Source organism: Meriones unguiculatus, chromosome 21 (genome assembly GCF_030254825.1).
Source record: "Meriones unguiculatus strain TT.TT164.6M chromosome 21, Bangor_MerUng_6.1, whole genome shotgun sequence".
Classification (NCBI taxonomy): Eukaryota; Metazoa; Chordata; class Mammalia; order Rodentia; family Muridae; genus Meriones; species Meriones unguiculatus.
This window is the reverse complement of record NC_083368.1, coordinates 29,080,389-29,100,186: the sequence shown is the minus strand read 5'-3', so window position 1 is coordinate 29,100,186 and position 19,798 is coordinate 29,080,389. Positions and strand designations below refer to the sequence as shown.

The 19,798-nt window shown below is 41.2% G+C and overlaps 1 protein-coding gene and 1 long non-coding RNA gene across 9 annotated transcripts in view; one reads left to right on the top strand and one right to left on the bottom strand.

Moving 5' to 3' along the window:
- LOC110564858 (ATP-dependent translocase ABCB1) overlaps positions 1–2,149 on the top strand; it is a 163,061-nt gene extending 160,912 nt beyond the window's left edge. The window contains exon 29 of the mRNA XM_060373880.1: positions 354–2,149. Coding sequence (XP_060229863.1) covers positions 354–560 — 207 coding nt within the window. The 3' untranslated portion in view covers positions 561–2,149. The remainder of the gene's footprint in view (positions 1–353) is intronic.
- Positions 1–19,798, bottom strand: part of LOC110564860 (uncharacterized) — a 44,103-nt gene that overhangs the window by 19,952 nt on the left and 4,353 nt on the right. For 6 of the 8 annotated variants that reach the window (XR_009588179.1, XR_009588175.1, XR_009588176.1 and 3 more), the window contains exons 2-4: positions 8,129–8,248; positions 7,758–7,846; positions 6,567–7,603 (exon numbers count right to left, since the gene is read on the bottom strand). This is a non-coding gene — a long non-coding RNA (uncharacterized LOC110564860). Of the gene's footprint in view, positions 1–5,483; positions 5,934–6,566; positions 7,604–7,757; positions 7,847–8,128; positions 8,249–19,798 lie in introns of those variants that run through there. The other 2 variants (XR_002477353.2, XR_002477354.2) reach the window with 2 other exon arrangements.

Sequence of the window (19,798 nt, the reverse complement as noted above, 5' to 3'; positions counted from 1 at the left end):
CAGATGGTCAAGAGAAGGTTCCTACCTGCTAAGATGTCTTTGGCTGCTCCAGCTTCCTGAATGTGCTGTGGAGCTGAGGCCTGCCCTTAGGGATGTTGTGTGGCAAGGCACAGGACTGTTTTTAAAGGGGGATGGACTCTATTTACTGCCCTTACCTCAATATTAGATTATCCTTGTCAAGAACTCATCCAAACCGAGGTTGACTTCTCTGCTGTGACAAATACCTTGGTTTCTAATCTCTGCTTTATTTCACCATCACTACTGCTGAAGGATGGAGTGTAAAAATCCTCAGGCTTGTTATGGAGGGAGAGGACTGTTTTCGTCATTAATTCTGTTGTGTGATTGTGGAACAGGTTGTCCAGGAAGCCCTGGACAAAGCCAGGGAAGGCCGCACCTGCATCGTGATCGCGCACCGCCTGTCCACCATCCAGAACGCAGACCTGATCGTGGTGATTCAGAACGGCAAGGTCAAGGAGCATGGCACCCACCAGCAGCTGCTGGCGCAGAAAGGCATCTATTTCACAATGGTCAGTGTGCAGTCGGGAGCAAAGCACTCATGAACTGTGACCATGTAAAATGCTAAATATTTTTAATATTTGTATTAATATATGGCATTTAATCAAAATAAAAACACTTTTTTTTAATAGCCAGTTATCTATTTCCTGTCACAATGGAAAGCATTTAGTCCAGTTTAGGGCCTTCAGAGACTTTGTACTTAAAGGAAGAGAAATAGATACACCATCAAATGGAGAGTAATAGTTTAAATTACACTATAAAATTCATAAAAGAATTAAATGTTTGATAATATATACTTTTATTTATACTTTCTCATTTGTAACTATAACTGATTTCCTTGCCAAACAAATTATGTGTGTGTCAAAAATTACTGAAATGTTTGTATAAAGTATATATATAGTGAAACTGAATATTCATATTCTTTTGAGTTATCTTGCTCAAAATTCCTATGAAATTATATATTCTACCAACTGGAATATTGTACATAATTTTAGCTTGTAAAAATTAGTCTATTATGAGGTGGTCACTCTATGGGTAAAGCGCCTGATACACAGGGCACCTCAGTTCAGACCCCTAGCACCTATGTAAGCAGCAAAGTAGGGTGGTATGCATTTGTCATGCCGGTGCTAGAGGCAGTAACAGGCAGGTCCTGTGGTCTCAGTGGCAAACCAGCCTAGCCAAAATAGGGAGTTGAGCTCCAGGCTCAGTGAGAGAATTTGTCTCAAAAATAAGAGGGAAAAGCAAGTGAGGACATCTTGATATCAGAGTGAGTCTGACCCTTACATTCTCCTGTGTAGACAAGTATACACACGTGTGCACTCATATATGTATTAGTATGTATTTACGTTACACACACACACACACACACACACACAGTTACTAGAAATTGAAGAGATAAAATAAGAAAGGTAGAAGAGGTGCCCATAAAACCCATCAAATAGTGCTTCCATCAGCTTTGTCCAGAGAAGTTTCTTTTTGAGGTGGTCAGTGGTGACTGCAGACTCCTAACTAACTAAAGTCCTGAGAATAAGGTGACTGTTAAATGTCCAGCCATAAGTGAGATATTTGTGTCACTCCTTCCAAAGCTTGAAGGAGCAGAAAAAATATCAGAGCCTGAGGAAGGAGTGGGAAGAGGCGTACAGTCCTGACTTACAGGCATAGCATGGCTGCTACACTCCTGAACCTATAACTATGATTTTTTGAGTAGGATCTGTACAAGACTGGACCTGTCAACACTCTGGCATCAAAGGGAAAGGGCTTCATTTCACTCCAAGGGTTTCTACTCACTTAAAGGTTGATTGGAAAGAGAAAGATATTTTTCCACTGGTGTAGACACTGGTAAGGTGCCCATCTACCTATAAGCAGACCCTCACCTGTGTTTCTGAAGACAACTTATTAAGTCTCTCTCTCACACACACACTCACACCCAAACAAACAAAAACAAAAAAATTACAGGAGGACTAGCCAGGCAGATAAAGGGTATTAACAGGAGTGACAATGGGGCAAAAGAGGGTACCTGGCTAAATATGATTGAAGGATGTTATGTACATGTATGGAAACACCATAGTGAAACTCATTATTGTGTATATTTAATATATGGCTAATAAAATATTTTAAAAAGGAAGAAAGAAAATATTCCTAATTGCAAATAAGAGGATCTTATAAATAAAAGATCCTAAGGACTCTAACTGAAAATGCTTAGATATGATAAGTACTTTTAGTAGATCAACAGCTTTGCTTTGCTTTCTTTGTTTGTTTTTTGTTTTGAGACAGGATTTCTCTGTGTACTCTTGGCTGTGCTGGAATCACTTTGTAGACCAGGCTGGCCTCAAACTTACAAAGCTCTGCCTGCTTCTGCCTCTGCCCTTGCCTCCCTGAGTGCTGGGATTTCAGGTGTGCACCACCACGCTCAGCTGATCAATAGTTTTTCTATACACCAGTAAGGAACATGCTACGAAAAATCAGGGAAACAGTTCATTCACAATAGTCTCGAAATAACAAAATAAATAAAATAAGGAAATGAAAGACCTCTATAATGAAAACTGAAACACTGAAGAAAGACCTTGAAGAAAATACTAGAAGAGGAAAGACGTCCCCCACACACAGATCATCAGAATTCATCTGGTGAAGATGGCTGTCTTACCAAAAGTGACACACAGATTCAATGTGATCCAAATCTTAAATTCAGTGAAATTCTTCATGGAATTATAAAACTCATATGGAAGCCCAGAGATCCCAAACAGCCAGAACAGTCTGGAGCAAAAATTACAATGCTGGAGGTTTCATAATTCCTTATTTCAAATTATGCTATAGGACAATGCTAACCAAACAGTATGTGTTGATACAAACTGGGGCATGTAAATCAATGGAATACAATAGAATACCCAGAAATAAACTCATTTAGGTACCCTATGTGACTTTTCACATAGGTGTCAAAAACCACAAGTTGGCAACATCTTTCCAGTAAGTGGTTCCTGGAGTACTTGATTTCCACAGGCATAATGACAGTGCATCTTTCATTGGTTCTCTGTACCAAAATAATAAAACACATCAAAGGTTTGAACATAAGACCTGAGACTTTGAAATTGCTAAAGGAAAGTAAACATAAAACACCAAAGGATATAAGCGTAAGTCAGGACATACTGAAGTGGACTCTAGCAGTACAGATAATTATCGTAAGAATTGATAATTGGGATTGCATGCAATTAAAAAGTTTCTTCACAGTAAAAGAAACACTCAACAATGTAAAAACTTATTTTACAGGATAAGAAAATAGTCTTTTCCCGGTAGGCATATGGCAGAGGACTAATATCTATTAGGAACGATATTATATTAGAATTTATAAAGAACACAAAATTACACACACACACAAATCAGTCAAAAATTGGCATAGGAAATAAAGAGTTACCAAAAGAAGTCCAAATGGCCAATAAATACAAAATATTCAACATATTTAAAACTCATATGTAAACACAAAAGACATGAAATAACCATAATGATCTTGAACAAAAAGAACAAAGCTGGAAGTATTCAATATCTGATTACAAGGCGTTATAGACCACAGTAACAAAAACAACCTGATGATAGCATAAAAACAAACACAAAGACCATTGGAGCAGAAAAAAAGGTCTCAGGAATAAATCCATGCATCTTCAGCCCACTGATTCTTAAGCAAAGTGTGCAAAGCATACATTAGAGAAGGGAAGCTCTTCAGCAAATGGATGTGTGAAAACTGAATATTTACATGTGAAAGACTGAAACTAGACTTCTATCTCTCACAAATCAAAATCAATTCCCAGTAGATAAAACACTATTTAATGTAATAAACACCCCAAACTTTGAAAGTACTTGAAGAAAGCAGAGGGGAAGTGCTTTAACATGTTGGCACAGACAACAACTTCCAGGATGTGATGCCAGTTGCTCAGAAAATAACCATAAATTAACCAAATACTAATACATCTAATTAAAAAGTTTTGCACATCAAAAGAAATAGCCCAATGAAGAAACAACCTATTAAGTGGGACAAAATCTTTTTTTATTAATTTATTATTTATTACAATTTATTCACTTTGTATCCCATTTGTAGCCCCCTCATCTCTTCCTGGCCCCACTCCCCCTACCTCATCACCCCCCTCCCTCATCACCCCCTATGTCCCTCCCCTAGTCCACTGATAGGGGAAGTCCTCCTCCCCTTCCCTCTGACCCTAGCCTATCAGGTCTCATCAGAACTGGTTGCATCCTCTTCCTCTGTGGCCTGGCAAGGCTGCCTCCTCTCCAGGGGAAGTGATCAAAAAGCCAGCCACTGAGTCCATGTCAGAGACAGCCCCTGTTCCCCTTACTAGGATACCCACTTGGAGACTGAGCTGCCTATGGTCTGCATCTAAGCAGGGGATCTACATCCTCTCCATACATGGTTCTTGGTTGGAGTATTGGTCTCTGCAGGACTTCCTAGACCCAGATTTTTTTTGCTCTTTTGGAGTTGTGGAGTTCCTGTCCCCTCCAGGTCTTTCTATCTTCCCCTTCTTACATAAGATTCCCTGCACTCTGCCCGAAGTTTGGCTTTGAGTCTCACCATCTGCTTTGATACCCTGCTGGGCAAATTCTTTCAGAGGCCCTCTGTGGTAGGCAAACAGGGTTTCTTTGTATAACCTTGGCTGTGCTGTACTCTGTAGACCAGGCTGGCCTCGAACTCAGAGATCCACCTGCCTCTGCCTCCCAGTGCTGTGATTAAAGGTGTATTCCACCACTCCTGGCCTGCAAAATCTTTTCTATTTGACAAATGGTTACCAATCCAGATTATATAGGTCACGAAAAAGCAACACCAAACCAAAATAATCCAATTTCAAAATTGACAAATAATCCAAATAGACATTTCTCAAAACAAAAAATGTGACAAGACTCCAGGCCCCCACCTCCAGTGTATTTGGGAACGCCTTGCCACACTTGTCCTTATTGTGATTTATAGGTTTTACAGCTGGAGGGGGCTGTTGATTGCTTTTCTCTCTTGACTGCATGCATACAACCTTCAAAAACAACGAGAGTTAGCCTCTATATCTGGTCAGAATGCAGAAAACAACTAACTGGGGCTGTGCAACTCCATGTGATAAATTTGCAACACAACCCTTACACCATAAGCTCAGGGAACATCATGGACAAGGGAAGAAAGATTGTGAGAGCCAGAGGACCAGGAAATCTTCTTTGAGAGTGTATCTTCTAAATATGACAGGTACATCCATGGAATCTCAACCTACGGTCTCCTAAACAAAATCTGCACAATGACAACACCAGTTGACATACCAACATGGATGGGAAAAACTCATGTGACCCTGCTCCTAGATGCAGAGCTACAGGCAGTCAATGGGAACTGAGAGAGGGAGACTCAATCTTCTCAAGGGGTAAACACCCAATAGGTTAGCCAACCTCAGGCTGTCAGCCCCAAGCACACACACAAACATAAACCCAAAGAATGGATTTATTTATTTATTTATAAATATGTGTGTATACATATATATGTAATAATAATTAAGGATGAAGAAGTCATGAAAAGTGGTTATGGGAGGACTTGGAGGACAGGAAGTTAAAGGAAATGACATACAGTACTCGTGTATGAAATTTTAAAAATATACATTAATTAATTAAAGAGAAGAATGGTATGATCTCATTTTCTGGAAAATGGAAGAATGTGGAGACCATGAAAAAAAAAACTAAGCTAGACTCAGAAGAACAAATACAGCATATTTTCTCTCAAATTCTGAAATTCGGGGAGATAATGCAGGGGCAATGAGAGAGAAGGAGGGATTTAAAAAGAAAGAGAAATTACAACAAGGTAAGGTAATGGATTAAAAAGACAAAATATACATAGGATCCTTTCTCCCATCTGCAGATGTATGAATGCTGAAGGGGTGGCTCTTTGTGTGCTAAAAGAAAGAACATGTTCAAAGTATAATGATATACATATGAGATATCACAGTGAAGCCCATTACTCTGTATCTCAACCAAAAACTCATATGAGTAAAACATAAAATGGCTAATGAATAGATGAAAAACAATTACCATCCTCAATCCATCATGAAAGTATAAGTGAAAACATGCTGAGACTCCACCTCACCCAAGTTCAAATGACTATCATTTTTAATAAGAAGAAACAAGAATAATAGATGCTGTCAAAAATACGGAAAGCAAACAACCTTTATACACTGTATAAATGTAACCACCATGGACAACAGTATATAGATTCATGAAAATATTATATACAATTACTAGGGCTGGAGAGATGGCTCAGTGGTTAACAACACTTGTTGCTGTTGCAGAGGATCTTGATTCAGTTCCCAGCTCCCACCTGATGGCTCATAACCATCCACAACTCCAATTCCAGGGGATATGACCTCCTCTTATGATCTCCAAGGACAGCAGGCATGCATGTGTGCACATACAGACAGGCAGACACTCATACACATGAAATAAAATAAATCTTTATAAAATACAATTACTATCTGATCCAACTACATTATTCCTAGAACATAGCCAGAGGAAATGAGTTCAACACATACCTTAGTTACTTTTCTCATTGCTGTGAAAAAAAGAAAAAAAGCCTGGCAAAATCCACCAAAGGAAGTAGTTTATTTTGATTCATAGTGAATCCAATCCATTGAGGCAGGAAGGCATGGCAACAAGGGTCACACGGCATCCAAAATCAAGAAGCAGAGAGAGATTAATGCTGGTGTTCGGTAGCAGCTATAAGATGTGGAAACTTTAGAGAAGACAAAAAAACAAAACAAAACATGATCTAACAGGAGAAAGAGGATTATTAGTGACAGGGAGGGGAGGAAGAAAAGGAAAGGGAATGGTGGTTGGGAAAGGGTGAAGGTGAGAGTCAGTGTGAACAATACATATACATATACATATACATATACATATACATATACATATTCATAACTGATATAATATATACTTAATATTTTATATAATACACAACATATAATACATATTTTATAAAAATATTTATACACAATATTAAAATTATAATTAATATTATATCTAAATATATGGTATATTTACAATTAATATAAAATATGATATAAATATATATTATATACTATAAATATAAGATAAAATAGATGTTATATTTTATATATGTGAACAATAAGGATATATAATTACAGTATATTAATATATTTGTATATATTTTATATAGAATATTATATATAATATATTATATACTTATATATCATGCTTTTATATATTTCCAATATTATATATATATAATTCTACAGTGAAACCCACTGGTTACTACATTAATATGCCATAAGAAGTATCACAATAGGGGCTGAGGGGATACAGTTTGGTTGGTAATGTGTTTGCCCAACAAGAATAAGAAAAACTTGAGTTCAGTCCCCAGCTCCCACATAAAGAGGCAGGGTATGAGGGAATGTGCTTGTGATCTCACTACTGGGTGGTGGCGGGAGGGAGAGGAGAGAGGCAGACTTGCCTACTCAGTGAGCCCCAAGTAACGAGAAACTGTCAGAAAACAAGGTGGTCAGCTCCTGGGAAGTGACATCAGTGGGGTCCTCTGGCTTCCACAAGCACCCTGTACACACGAACACACACAAAGAAGTAAAACAAAACAAAACAAAAAAGAGTTATGCATCTCACCAAGGATTTGATTCCTCTTAACACCTAGAGGTAATATTTGACTTTGCCCCACTCTTACCCACTTAAAGGGTAACAAAAAAGCAACTCACCTATAGTCACGATGGCTTAGTTTTCCTGAATACAGAGGAAGACTGAAGTCTTCTCCAGCATGATGTCCCAGGAGTCACCGACTCTAAAACTGAGTGTAAGTAAAATCAAATAAGAGACCAAAACTGTTAAGTGGCTGTCAGAGTCTCTTTCCCTCAGTGCTCACTGACTTGTGTTCCTCTCAGAAGCTGCAAGTGATGAAGGGAGTTGGGGAAGGGTGACAAAACTGGCTTTTGGTGCCTTCAGACTGGGTGCTGCCCAGTAGCCTGAGTATTCCTACTCAACAAGGAATAGTTTGGCTTTGAGCTATATACTACCTTAAACCCACCCCGAATGTAAGGAGGAGGTGGTGTGGTTACTACCTAATTCACACCTGCATTGGTCTTGGCTTGCATATTGCTGATCGTCCATGGGGTGAGTATGGGTACCAATGGCACCTCTTCATGAAGTTTGGTAGAAACTTGACGGAGCCACTTGAGGTTGGTTGAAGCTGCTAATAAAACAGATAGGCTTATAAAACTGATTCCTTGTGCTCAAAAGAGTGAGTACACAGAGATAGTGACATCCAACCAGAACCCACAGGAATAACGGTCCCAAACAATGAGGAGGTCCTACCCAAGCTAATGATTTATGCCAAGTACATTTTGGGGATGGGAGGGTTGAGACAGGTTTTGTTGTTGTTGTTTTTGGTGTGTGTAGGTGTGTGTGTGTCTGTGTGTGTGTGTGTTTGTGTGTGTAGCCCTGGCTGACCTTGAATTCACTCTGTAGACCAGGCTGGCCTTGAAGTCAGAGATCTGCCCACCACTGTATCCCAAGAGCTGGGATTAAAGGTGTGCACCACCACTGCTGTGCTGCCAATATGTTTCTTATGGATACAAATGCTTACATACTATTTGAGGGGAAAGTGGCCAAGGTCAACAGGGAGCAGAGCCAGACAATGTTGACAAAGAGAACACAGAATACCTCAAAGAGTTCATCACCGGAAACCACAGCCTTGACTCCTTCAAGACCCTGGCTTCAGGACCTTGCCAGAACATTGCCACGTTCGCTACTAGACAAATACCTTAATGTTGTAATGTTCCTTTTATCCTTTCAACAAGGCCACTAGAAAGCCTTGGGCCAACCGGCTTCCAGCCACATCAGGGGTTCACAATGATGTATTCCAAGATAGTTCTTGAAACTTTGATTCTAGCAGGATTACTCTACATGTGATCAACATATTCTTCATCAGGTAGCTACTGTTTATTTGCACCTCTTTATGTTTCCTTCACGGTAAAATCGTTAGGTTTGCACGCAGGCACATTTTTGCCTTGACTTGTATTTTGTTGGGTTCAGAGTGCTTGGAGAAGCTTTCTTGTAGATCTAAGTGAAGAATACCATACTGTTTGTCACTAGCATGTTTCTTTTTTTTCTTTTTGTCACCTTCATATTTGGTTTTTATAGAACTTCATGTGAATCATCTGACAAGAGTCTAATTGATGAAAATGGCCAGTAATTATGTGACACTAGTGCTATGTAATTTGTGTTTTGCCACTGATTTATGAGATAGTAGATATGTGCATATATTTGAGTGAGCTGAGAGATACCATTTACCCTTGTGACTTACCGTTGTGAGCTGGCAAGTACTAACTTAAGTATCACAATTCTCTTTAACTTTTAATGGTGCTAGTATTGCCTAATTGCTCTGTTTCAGAACTCTTGGAGATAATCCTGGAATATTTTTTCTTCCTTAAAAACATTGGAATCCCTTTGACGTAGTTTCCTTCAGAAATTGTGGTACATTTACACAATGGAATACTACTCAGCAATTAAAAACTAGGAAATCATGAAATTTGCAGGCAAATGGTGGGAACTAGAAAAGATCATCCTGAGTGAGGTAACCCAGAAGCAGAAAAACACATATGGTATATACTTACTTTTAAGTGGATATTAGACATATAATATAGGATAAACATATTACAATTTATAGCCCTAAAGAAACTAAACAACAAGGAGGACCCTAGGGAAGAGGCTGAAACCTCCTTCAGAAGGGCAAACAGGATAGACATAGGAAGTAGAAGACAGGGAACAGGACAGGAGCCTTCCACAGGGGGTCTCTGAAAGACTCTTCCCATCAGAGTATCAAAGGAGATGCTGAGACTCATAGCCAAACTTTGGACAGAGTGCAGGTAATCTTATGAAGGAAGGGGGAGATAGAAAGACCTGGAGGGGACAGGAGCTCCACAAGGAGACCAACAGAGGCAAAAACCCTGGGCCCAGGGGTCTTACAGAGACCGGTACTCCAACCAAGGACCATCTAGAAAGATCCTAGACCCCCTGCTCAGATGTAGCCCATGGCAGCTCAGTCTCCATGTGGGTTTCCTAATAAGGGGAGCAGGGGCTGCCTCTGACATGGACTCAGTGGCTGGCTCTTTGATCACTTCCCCCTTAGCGGGGTGTGTGTGTGTGTGTGTGTGTGTGTGTGTGTGTGTGTGTGTGGAGGTGGGGTGGGGGGTAGAGGGAGGGGCAGCCCTACCAGGCCACAGAGGAAGATGGTACAGCCAGTCCTGATGAAACCTGATAGGCTAGGGTCAGATAGAAGGGAAAGAGGACCTCCCCTAACAGCGGACTAGGAGAGGGAGATAGGAGGAGAAGAGGGAGGGTGGGTGGGACTTGGAGGAGAAGAGGGAGAGGTCTACAGCTGGGATAGAAAGTGAATAAATTGTAATAAATAAGAAATTAAAAAAAGAGTGCCTAAGGACTTCTGATTATAACTGCACCAAATTGAAATTAGATCCAAGTCATGCTTTTATGATATCTTTTGCCTTCTCTCATATTTATTTAGTAGACTTTTATAGTATTTACCTCACTTCAGATTAGCATTATGACTAGGCTTTTTTATCCTCTATATTTCCTAAATAGTTATAAATTCACATAGAAAAATCAATCTATTAATCTGTTTAAAATAGATCTTTGTAATGTACTTATTATTTTTTTAAACATAGTTTCAGTTTATTTTTTTTATTGATTTTCAAGATAAGTAGTTCCATGTATAGTACTCTGAACACTGGAGGCATCTAGTTAAATACTGAACAGTTATTAATAAAATCGCTATGATTTTTACTGTTACATAAATGAGTTCCTAGGACAAGTGAGACATGCTAAAGTACGTGGAAGAACTTTAGAACCTTGCAGAGTGACTCCAGATTAGAAAGAATAAGCAATCTCTGGCCATCATTGCATGCAAGAACCTTAATCTTGCTGCCGAGGAGGGAGATGCAGGAGGCTCATACGTTCAAATACACACTGGTGTATTTGGTACATACTATACAACAAGTCTCTTTCTTTAAAAACAAAAGAAAAAGAAAAAGAAACAAAGAAAGAAAATAACAAGAAGTATGGTAGCAAATGCCTCTAATTCCAGCACTTGTGAAGCAAGCAGATCTTTGTAAGTTTGAGGCCAGCCTAGTCTACATAGTGAGTTGCAGGATAGCCAGGGCTACCTAGTAAGAACCTGTCTCAAAACAATAACAACAAAACCACCATCGGTCAGTACATTATAAAGCACAACCTGATAATTCATTTGTGCCAAAAAATGGCAGCTGTGATGGCACACTAGTCACATTGGATGTAACCTCTTCAACTGGGACTCTAAAAAAAATAACACTCTAAGACCTGGGATGTGACAGGCACACTGACGTGAGTCAGACATAAGGACACTTGCCCATGACCTTTTTTTCTCTGAGGAGCACCTCTACCTCTGCCAGGTATTGCCTCAAACATGTTTTCTCCTGTCCATAGTATTCAGCACCCTTTAAATGGACATGAAAACTGCCTGTCACCCAGACAGACATTTGATTGCCCAGGTTTGGGGGACTGTAGAAGTGGACAAGGTGCGCAGAGCTTCTTCCTTAATGAACCACGTGGAGTAACGAAGAGACAGGAATGAAAGTAAGAAAGCCAAAAGACAAACCCAACAGCAATGACTGTGAGTCCCTAAGCCTCTCTCCCAACTTGCTTCACGTGGGACCACCGCACTGCTCACTCAGAAATGATCCATCTTGTGTATAGATACATCACTATTTGGTCTGATGCTTTGTGGTCAAGGTTGCTCGTCAATTCCAAGTGTCACAGACTAAGAAATGTTGCAATTCTTTTTTTTATCAGTGAAGACTACTCATCTATCCCACTGCATTTATTTTCTAAGTAGAAAAGGTCATTTAGAACTGTTGGATCAAAACAAAAAGCAAGCAAAGAAAATTTATCAAATACTCTAACCAACCTCACAGACAGTTTACCAGAAGCTGACTTTGTAGAGGTCAATAAATAAGAACAAAGCTTCTGGGACTACAGTGTCCCAAGGTCAAAGGCACTCGCTGCCCTTCTGGTGGATGCCAGATCAGTTCCCAGCACTTTCACGGTGGCTCACAGCCATTTGTAACCTCAGTCCCAGGAGGCCCAACACCCTTTTCTGGCCTCTGTGGGCACTGCACAAATGTGATGCACCGACACCCCTTAGGAACTTCAGTTTGTACTATGGTTCTAAAATAGGAAAGAAATGTCTGCTACAGAAACAGAACTAAAGGGCTTGAACAATTTGGGAAATTTTTAAAAAACAAAACAAAACAAAACAAAAAAAACAGTGAAAGTATTTTGAGTAGAAATGAAGCCCAGTGCAGCGGCATATGCTGGTAATCCCAGAACTCAGGAAGGCAGAGGCAGGCAGATCTCTGTAAGTTCCAGGCCAGCCTGGTCTACAAAGGAGGTCCAGGACAGCCAAGGCTACACAGAGAAATCCTGTCTCAAAAAATAAAAAAAAAAGAGAAATGAAAACAATTTTGTCTGATGAAATCAATTAAAAAGTTACTTACATAGTTTTTAAAGATTATAGATGTCAAAGGCACTGTCTTACTTAGATTTTTATTGCTGTGAAGAGACACCATGACCAAGGCAACTCTTCATCATGGCAGGAGGCATGCCAGCATGCAGGCAGACATGGTGCTGGAGAAGGAGCTGAGAGTTCTACCTTTTGATCTGCACGCAGCAAGGAGGAGATTGGAATTCCACACTGGGTGTAGCTTCAGCATAGGAGACCTCAAAGCCTGATCCCACAGTGACACAATTCCTCCAAGAAGGCCCACACCTACTCTAACAAGGCCACACCTCCTAACAGTGCCACTCCCTAAGGGCCAAGCATTCAAACACCTGAGACTATGGAGGCCATACCTATCAAACCCCGACAGGAACATTGATATAGAACTGAACTTTAAAAGACAAAGAGCATCCTGAGAGTTTGATCTTTTCTTAATAAAAAGCCCTGAATGACTTCACTTTCTAGCTAACTCATCCCCAAACAAAGATCCCATCATTACTGTGCTTCTGCAACTGAATTCAGGGGTTTACACCTCGATGAACTCAAAGCAAGCAGAGCCTCGACCTAAAAGTGGGGAAAGATTTGCTATCCACAGCAGGTAAAAACTGCCCTGTGGCTTTGAGCTGACCCATCCCAACGTCTACCTCCCCCACCTATGAACTACTGGAGGTCGTGAAGGGGTCCGGTCCTGCAGATCCAAAGCTGCAGGATCTCCATGTGACAGGGAAACAGCAGGATGCCTGAGAGGAGTTCTGATGGTGAGGATCCAATACTGGTAGAGTGGCAGAAGCCGGAGGCCTCCAGCTGGCCTGACTAATCGCAAGGAAGGCTGTTTGAGCAAAAGGGTCCACTGTGGGGCACAATGCAGCTTCCATTGCCAGATGGTTTTTGTTTGTTTATTTTGGGGTTTTTGTTTTGTTTTGGGGGAGTTGCAAGGGCAGAGGATGACTATGGAGGGGGGGCCAGGAAGACTGGGGTGTATAATGTGAAATTCATGAAAAATCAAATGAGAGTTAACAGATAATAAAATGTTTCATACGTCACAGAGGACTCAAGATAAAGAAGGTATTTTATTGGTAGGTTTCAAGCACATGAGCATTCTTGCAGAGGATGTCTGGCTGGCTAGGGCCGCCTATTTCCTTCATCCACCACTTTCTCTTTGCTGACCACATTATGTTCTTTATCATCTTTAGGTAACCCTCCTACTATGTGTCTCAGGTAGCTGACAGACCAGATGGAAAGGCCAGAAAAGGAAGAAAAGAGCGAACCAGATCGTTAAGGGTGATAACAGTAGTAGGCCTTAGGGATCTTTAATTCACTGAACATCTTCACTGAATGAAGTTCACAGCGGGAACATGAGCCCATCTGAAATAGAGCCATTAGAAAGAACCCCGTTTTCAATACGACTTGCAGAACAACAAGCTCCAGGACAGAAAGCGTGTGTTGTTATCATGGCCACCTTTCTACCTGACATTGGTGAAGTTCTCTAGCGTTTCAGGAACTCAGTGTGACACAGGACTACAAAAGACGACCTCCACATCCTTTTCCAAGCCTGAACATCTATCAATCTAGAAACACTGGTACGTGAGAAACATCCTGTAGTAGAAACGAGGTTAAATAAGGTCAAAAAAATCTCTATATTTGAAGATTTTCTGGCTTTTGCTTACACCTCTGAAAACTGTCCCCAGCTTTGCTCTGTCTTGGTGAAATGCCACTTCTTCAGTGAAGGCTCCTTGGTCATGCTGTTTAAAACTGGAATCTCTCCCTATCTGCTGCCGCCAGCCTTCTCCCTCACATTTGACAATAGAGTTCACGCTGCACCTTTGAACACGCTGAATCCCTCACTAAGTTTCTGCCTGCCTGCCTAGCCGTGACATTGAATATACCCAAACAGAGGTTTCGGTTTGCTCAATCTTATATACCGGGCACTCTAGAGCAACACATGAAGTCTAGTGTTGTTGAATGGATGGATGAATTCCCAATACAAATTTAAAATGAAATGTTCCCTGACTTATCACAATTGTAAAAATCAGATGTGTCTGATTATGACCTATCTGAACATTGTCTCTTACTTACCAAAGTATATTTTAAGCAGATTTTAAAAAGCAACACCTTTTAAAAATATCACTGAGCGAATGCAGGCACAAACTGATTTGACCTTATTTTCAAGAGAGAGAGCACATTTGATGTTAGTTAAGTTCAAACTCTATGAATCACTAAGCCAATTAAAAAAATCAAACAGGAAATAATGCTTTTTTGAACTTTGTCACGCTGAAAGCCTTTTTCATGCTAGAAATTCTTTAGTGCTGATGTCTAAAGTCAAAAGATGTGGCCATAAAGAGAATGAGTAAATAGGATTGGTCCAATCATATACTTATTGGATAAAAAAATGAATTTCCCCTTAGAAGTAATCTCCGAAATGTATTGACTAAGCACACACACAAATGAGCTCGTTATTTGCTTTTGAATCAAAATACTCAGGTAAACAGATCATTGGATTATTAACAAAAACAATGTAAGTAAGTAAACAGTCAGGATTGAGACACCCAGTTACAAGGCCATCACAAAATCACTTGCCATTTCACAACTGAGTGACTTCATTCAGTCTCAGTGAAACACGGTACTCATTGTTGAATGACCAAACCTAAATCCAGCAACTCTGAGAAGCTCTTCTCAGCTTCCTTCTGGATTGTCTTCCTTCCTTCCTTCCTTCCTTCCTTCCTTCCTTCCTTCCTTCCTTCCTTCCTTCCTTCCTTCCTTCCTTCCTTGTCGGGAGCCATGACTCCAGTGGCCTGCTTTGATATTTAAATCTCGGTGGAGAGATGGCTTTTAGCAGGCCTTTACTAATGGCAGAGTAGAACTTGCAAGTCCATCTCCTTTTGTTTGTGACAGCAGGTGGGATAGTTTGTGAGGGTCACACCTCTTCCTCAGGCTCCTCGTGGAAATTAACCAATTATTCTGAGATGTTTTACTGGCTAAAAGTAACTCCTCAAAATTAAAGAGGTCAGAAGGAGGCAGAGGAGGAGGCAGAGACTTGATACTTGCTGCTTGCTGTAGCAGCCTGCCTTTTGCTGTGGCTGAGTCTGGACCTTTAAAAAGTTTCCTGTGTGCTGTGTGTTTATTTTATTAATTTTAATCCTCACTCCCAACTCAAGAACCGTTCAACTCTGCTGGCTGGCTCCGGCACTTCCTTCCTTCTTTCTTTCCTTCCTTTTTTTTTTTTTTTTTCTTCAATGAGAGCCAAATTTTGTTAGCTGAGGAAATACATGGCTTGCTGGATAAAGTGCTTGCCACCCAAGCTTGGAGAGCAGAGTTCAGCTCTCCATGACCCATGTAAAATCAGGTAGGAATAGCAATAATAATAATAATAATAATAATAATGCCGGTACCCTGGAGGCAGCAACAAGGCTTCCCTAGAGCTCTGGGTTTAGCAAGATAGCCTGTCTCAACAGAGTGAAGAGTGATTGAAGAAGGTAATGTTGAGCCTCCATATCCACACATACCTACACTCATGGGAACACACACACACACCCCCCCCCCCACATATAATGAGAACCATATTCTGAAGGGTGGTGGGAAGATGAAGGAACAGAGGCACTGAGACAACTGCGTTCCTCCACATTGTGACAACAGAGGCAGTGTGGACCGCCTGGAGGGTGAGTGGCCCCGGGCAGCACTGAGCACTAAAAGCAGGACGAAGGCAGAGGAATGGCCCAGCGCCTGGGACTCAGCTCCTGGAAAAGAATGGAATTCTTCCCTCAAAGGAGGGGGAATGTGGGAGTTACCAAAGGCGGCATGCTACAGACTGACAGCTTATAAACCTGTGACCTTTATAACAGGCAAGAATCAGAGAAGACACTTCACTGTTTCTTTTAGGAAATGTTGAGGGCCACCCATCAAAGAGACCCACACTCTAAAAACATGCCAGAAAATATTATCTCAGGGTCACAGTGGATGGCTTGCTACTGTTATACCCAGTTTGCGAGCCCCCAAAAGATCTCCAGGAATCGACTCCGTTGCAAAACACATGAGGGTCTTTTTTAGTGTAAATTACAAGCTGCAGCTCGGGCCTACACAGCCCCACAGCTGAGCTGAGAGCGCCGCGCCCAGGTTAGTGGGGTGATTTATAGATTCTGGTCCCTCCCAGCATGCCCAAGGCAGGGACAATTCCTGCCTGGCAAGCATCTATTGGTCAAGGTACTACATTTTGAATTGATAGGAAGGTTCCCAGACCATTAATGACCAGGTGTCCCTCCCTAGGGGGAGGGTCCAGTTTCCTAGCAACTGTATCTCTAGTGGGTAGGGAAAGACCGCAGGGAGGTAGCCCTCCCCTCAGGGAACTTACTGCTATTCCAGGCCTACTCTACATAGTGTTAACGATCGATCACTGCTTATCTTTTGGTCTCTCACTACTTTGACAGGGCAGCCAACAGCCATACAAGAGAATCTTGACTTTAGGGCATGCCTCTGACATAAACTTGCCAATGCCTTTACACTACAGATAATGCCTGGAGTAGATCAACAGATTCATTTTCAATTAAGTTAATATATTATTACCTAGTTACTATTTCACACAACTCATGGCTTCTGCAGTGCTACTCAAAAGCTTCTAGGAAGTGACCAAATTAGAACTTGGTTAAAAACAACAAAACAAAACAAAACAAAACAAAACAAAAGACTTCAAAGGCTTATCCTATGTTTTCTATAAGAGTTGAGGTCATCGTTCTGTATGTCCTTCACACATTATAATCAGTTACTTATAAATGGGAGGATACTTCATTAAAACATTTAGCTGAATGAAAAAGAAATAAAAAGGAAGGACATGGTCCTGGGTTTTAGCTTGAGATGAATGAAAGAAGGAAGCCAAAGAGGGAGGACAATCACTCCTAGGTGTGGTGGAGGAGAAGGCTTAAAGTGGAGAAAAGGGAGAGCAGAGTCAGAGGCAGGGACATCTGAGAGATTTCAAAGTGAACATGTCCGGAGCTGGACAATGTGAGGAAAGGAGGAAAGTGAAAGGGGAGAGGTGCAGCCGAACAAGAGGGGCAGTCTGAGCCAAGAGAGTAAACGGTAGATCAAAAGGTTAAGTAACCATAGTGGTTGAATTATGAAGAGACGGGCAGCCCGGCCCCTGGGTTGTAGTTTAGGGTAGGTGTGGTATGCCAGCCATACCCTGGAACAGACAGGGACTGAGGGATGCTGGAAATACCTGACAGCCAGGTCCCCTTTGATATGTTAAAAAAGGTACCTCAGCTGTTTGTCTGGTTTTGAGACCTGACCTTAATTAAGGTCTCTGGGATGCACAAAATCCTCTTCCCAGGTTCTTGGTCTCATTGACAAAGGAGCTTAAAACCCAAATTTTTGGAATTAGAGGAAACAACAGGACAAACAGGCTTGAGACTTTGACAGCTTTGGGGACCAGAGTGATGAAGAGATGGAGAAGAGAGTTATTCCTTTTATAAGAGTTCAAGTAGAAATTAAGGAAAAAAAAGAGACAGAATCTGCTGCCTAGGCATTTCATTCCATGCATGTTTTAGTGCCCTCCTCTCAGGACAATATGGGCCCTGGGTGTGAAAGCATCTCCCGCCTTTCTGGCCAACAAAGGGCAACATATGTAACTTTATTACTCTTTGGTTTAGCCTTGTAATTGGCTAAGAGTTGTCCTGTTTGGCCATTGTGTGTAACTCAGGAAGGAATTAAGACAATTTATTGTCCGTGGTTTACCTTTTGGTTGTGTGGCCAGGAAAGATTAACTAACAGCCCGCTTTGTTATTTGTGTATCTTTAGTTTTTGTTAGCTTTGGGCCAGGAATGAAGATTTAATGGTTTTTATTATCAGGAGCCTTTGTGGACCGTTTAAAGTCCTTGTCCTTGGCTTAATCTTTAGCTTGCGGTAAGGTTCAAGCATATTGCGTATCTTCACTAGGGCTGAAAGGCTACTTCAGGCATATTCCTGATGAATGGAAGGTCAGCACGTGAGTCATAAGCAATGTGGAGCTTTTATACCATGGCATTTGAAATCGGCCTCCTTTTTTAGGGCTGATTTTGTTCGTTTGTTTGATTTTTAATTTCCTGTCTGCCAGGATATTACTACCTCAGGTCATGGCACTGGTCTCAGAAAGCCAACGTGCTGATATTGGTGTGTCAAGTGCCTGGGAAGCCACTGTCACTGAAGGGCCCTTTATTTTGCCCTGGCTACCCAACAGATGCTATCACTCCCACAAGGAGAGCATTTGTGTTTCTCCTTGCAGTGGGATCAGGTTGTAGTCTTTTCTGGATCAGTCCAGGAAGTTCATCAATACTTTTTTTTTTTTAATTCTCTCTCACTGTACACAGATCTTCAGAATGTGTTGAATTTGGACTCAACAAATTGAGTCCAAACTCAAAGGGAACAAAGATTGAGAAGTGAATGGGAGAATGAGGCATTTTAGAGATAAGGGGAGAGAGATACAGATTTACAACAAAAGGGTCACAAGAAGAACCCCCTGAAGAACTAAAGCAAAAAGCTGAGGGAAAGGCTTTTGTTCTCTAAATTTGTTGGTAATAAATACTCAGAGCGGGGCCAGGGAGCTGGCACAGTTGGTAAAGCTTTTGTGGCACAAGCTCGAGGGACTGAGTTTGTATTCCCTCTGCTCATGTTTTTAGAGAGCTAGCATGCTGCCCATGCCTGTTAAGACCAGCCAAGGCAGAAACAGAGATCTCCAGAGCTCAATGGCCAGCCATTCCAGCTAGATTGGCGATCTGCAGGTCAGTGGCGCACTCTATGCACCCACAACCCAAAAAGTGTAACCTGAACTATTTCAAAAATTTTAAGACATATACAAAAGAAGAGAGCAAATGTTTTCTTACGGCAAGAGCCTGCATATAGCTTTATCCCTAGGCTACATTTGGTCAAGTGAACATACTCATTGCTTTCGCTCATTCACCTAATGCATATTTGTGAGTGCATGCTGTATGCAAGACATTGCAGGTGCTAAGGAGAAAGTAGCATTGCATTTGAGGGGAGGCCTGAAAAAAGAAAATGGAGGAATCATCCGTACTGTACAACTGATTGATGGGAAGAAGAATTTCATGCTGAAGGGTCGCTGGCCTGAGATGGGTGTGTGCTTGGATGGTCAAAGAACACAATGAAGATGAAGAGGACTGATCCCTTCTAAGCACTTGGGCCAGCTTCTCATATATGACTAGTGTTTAA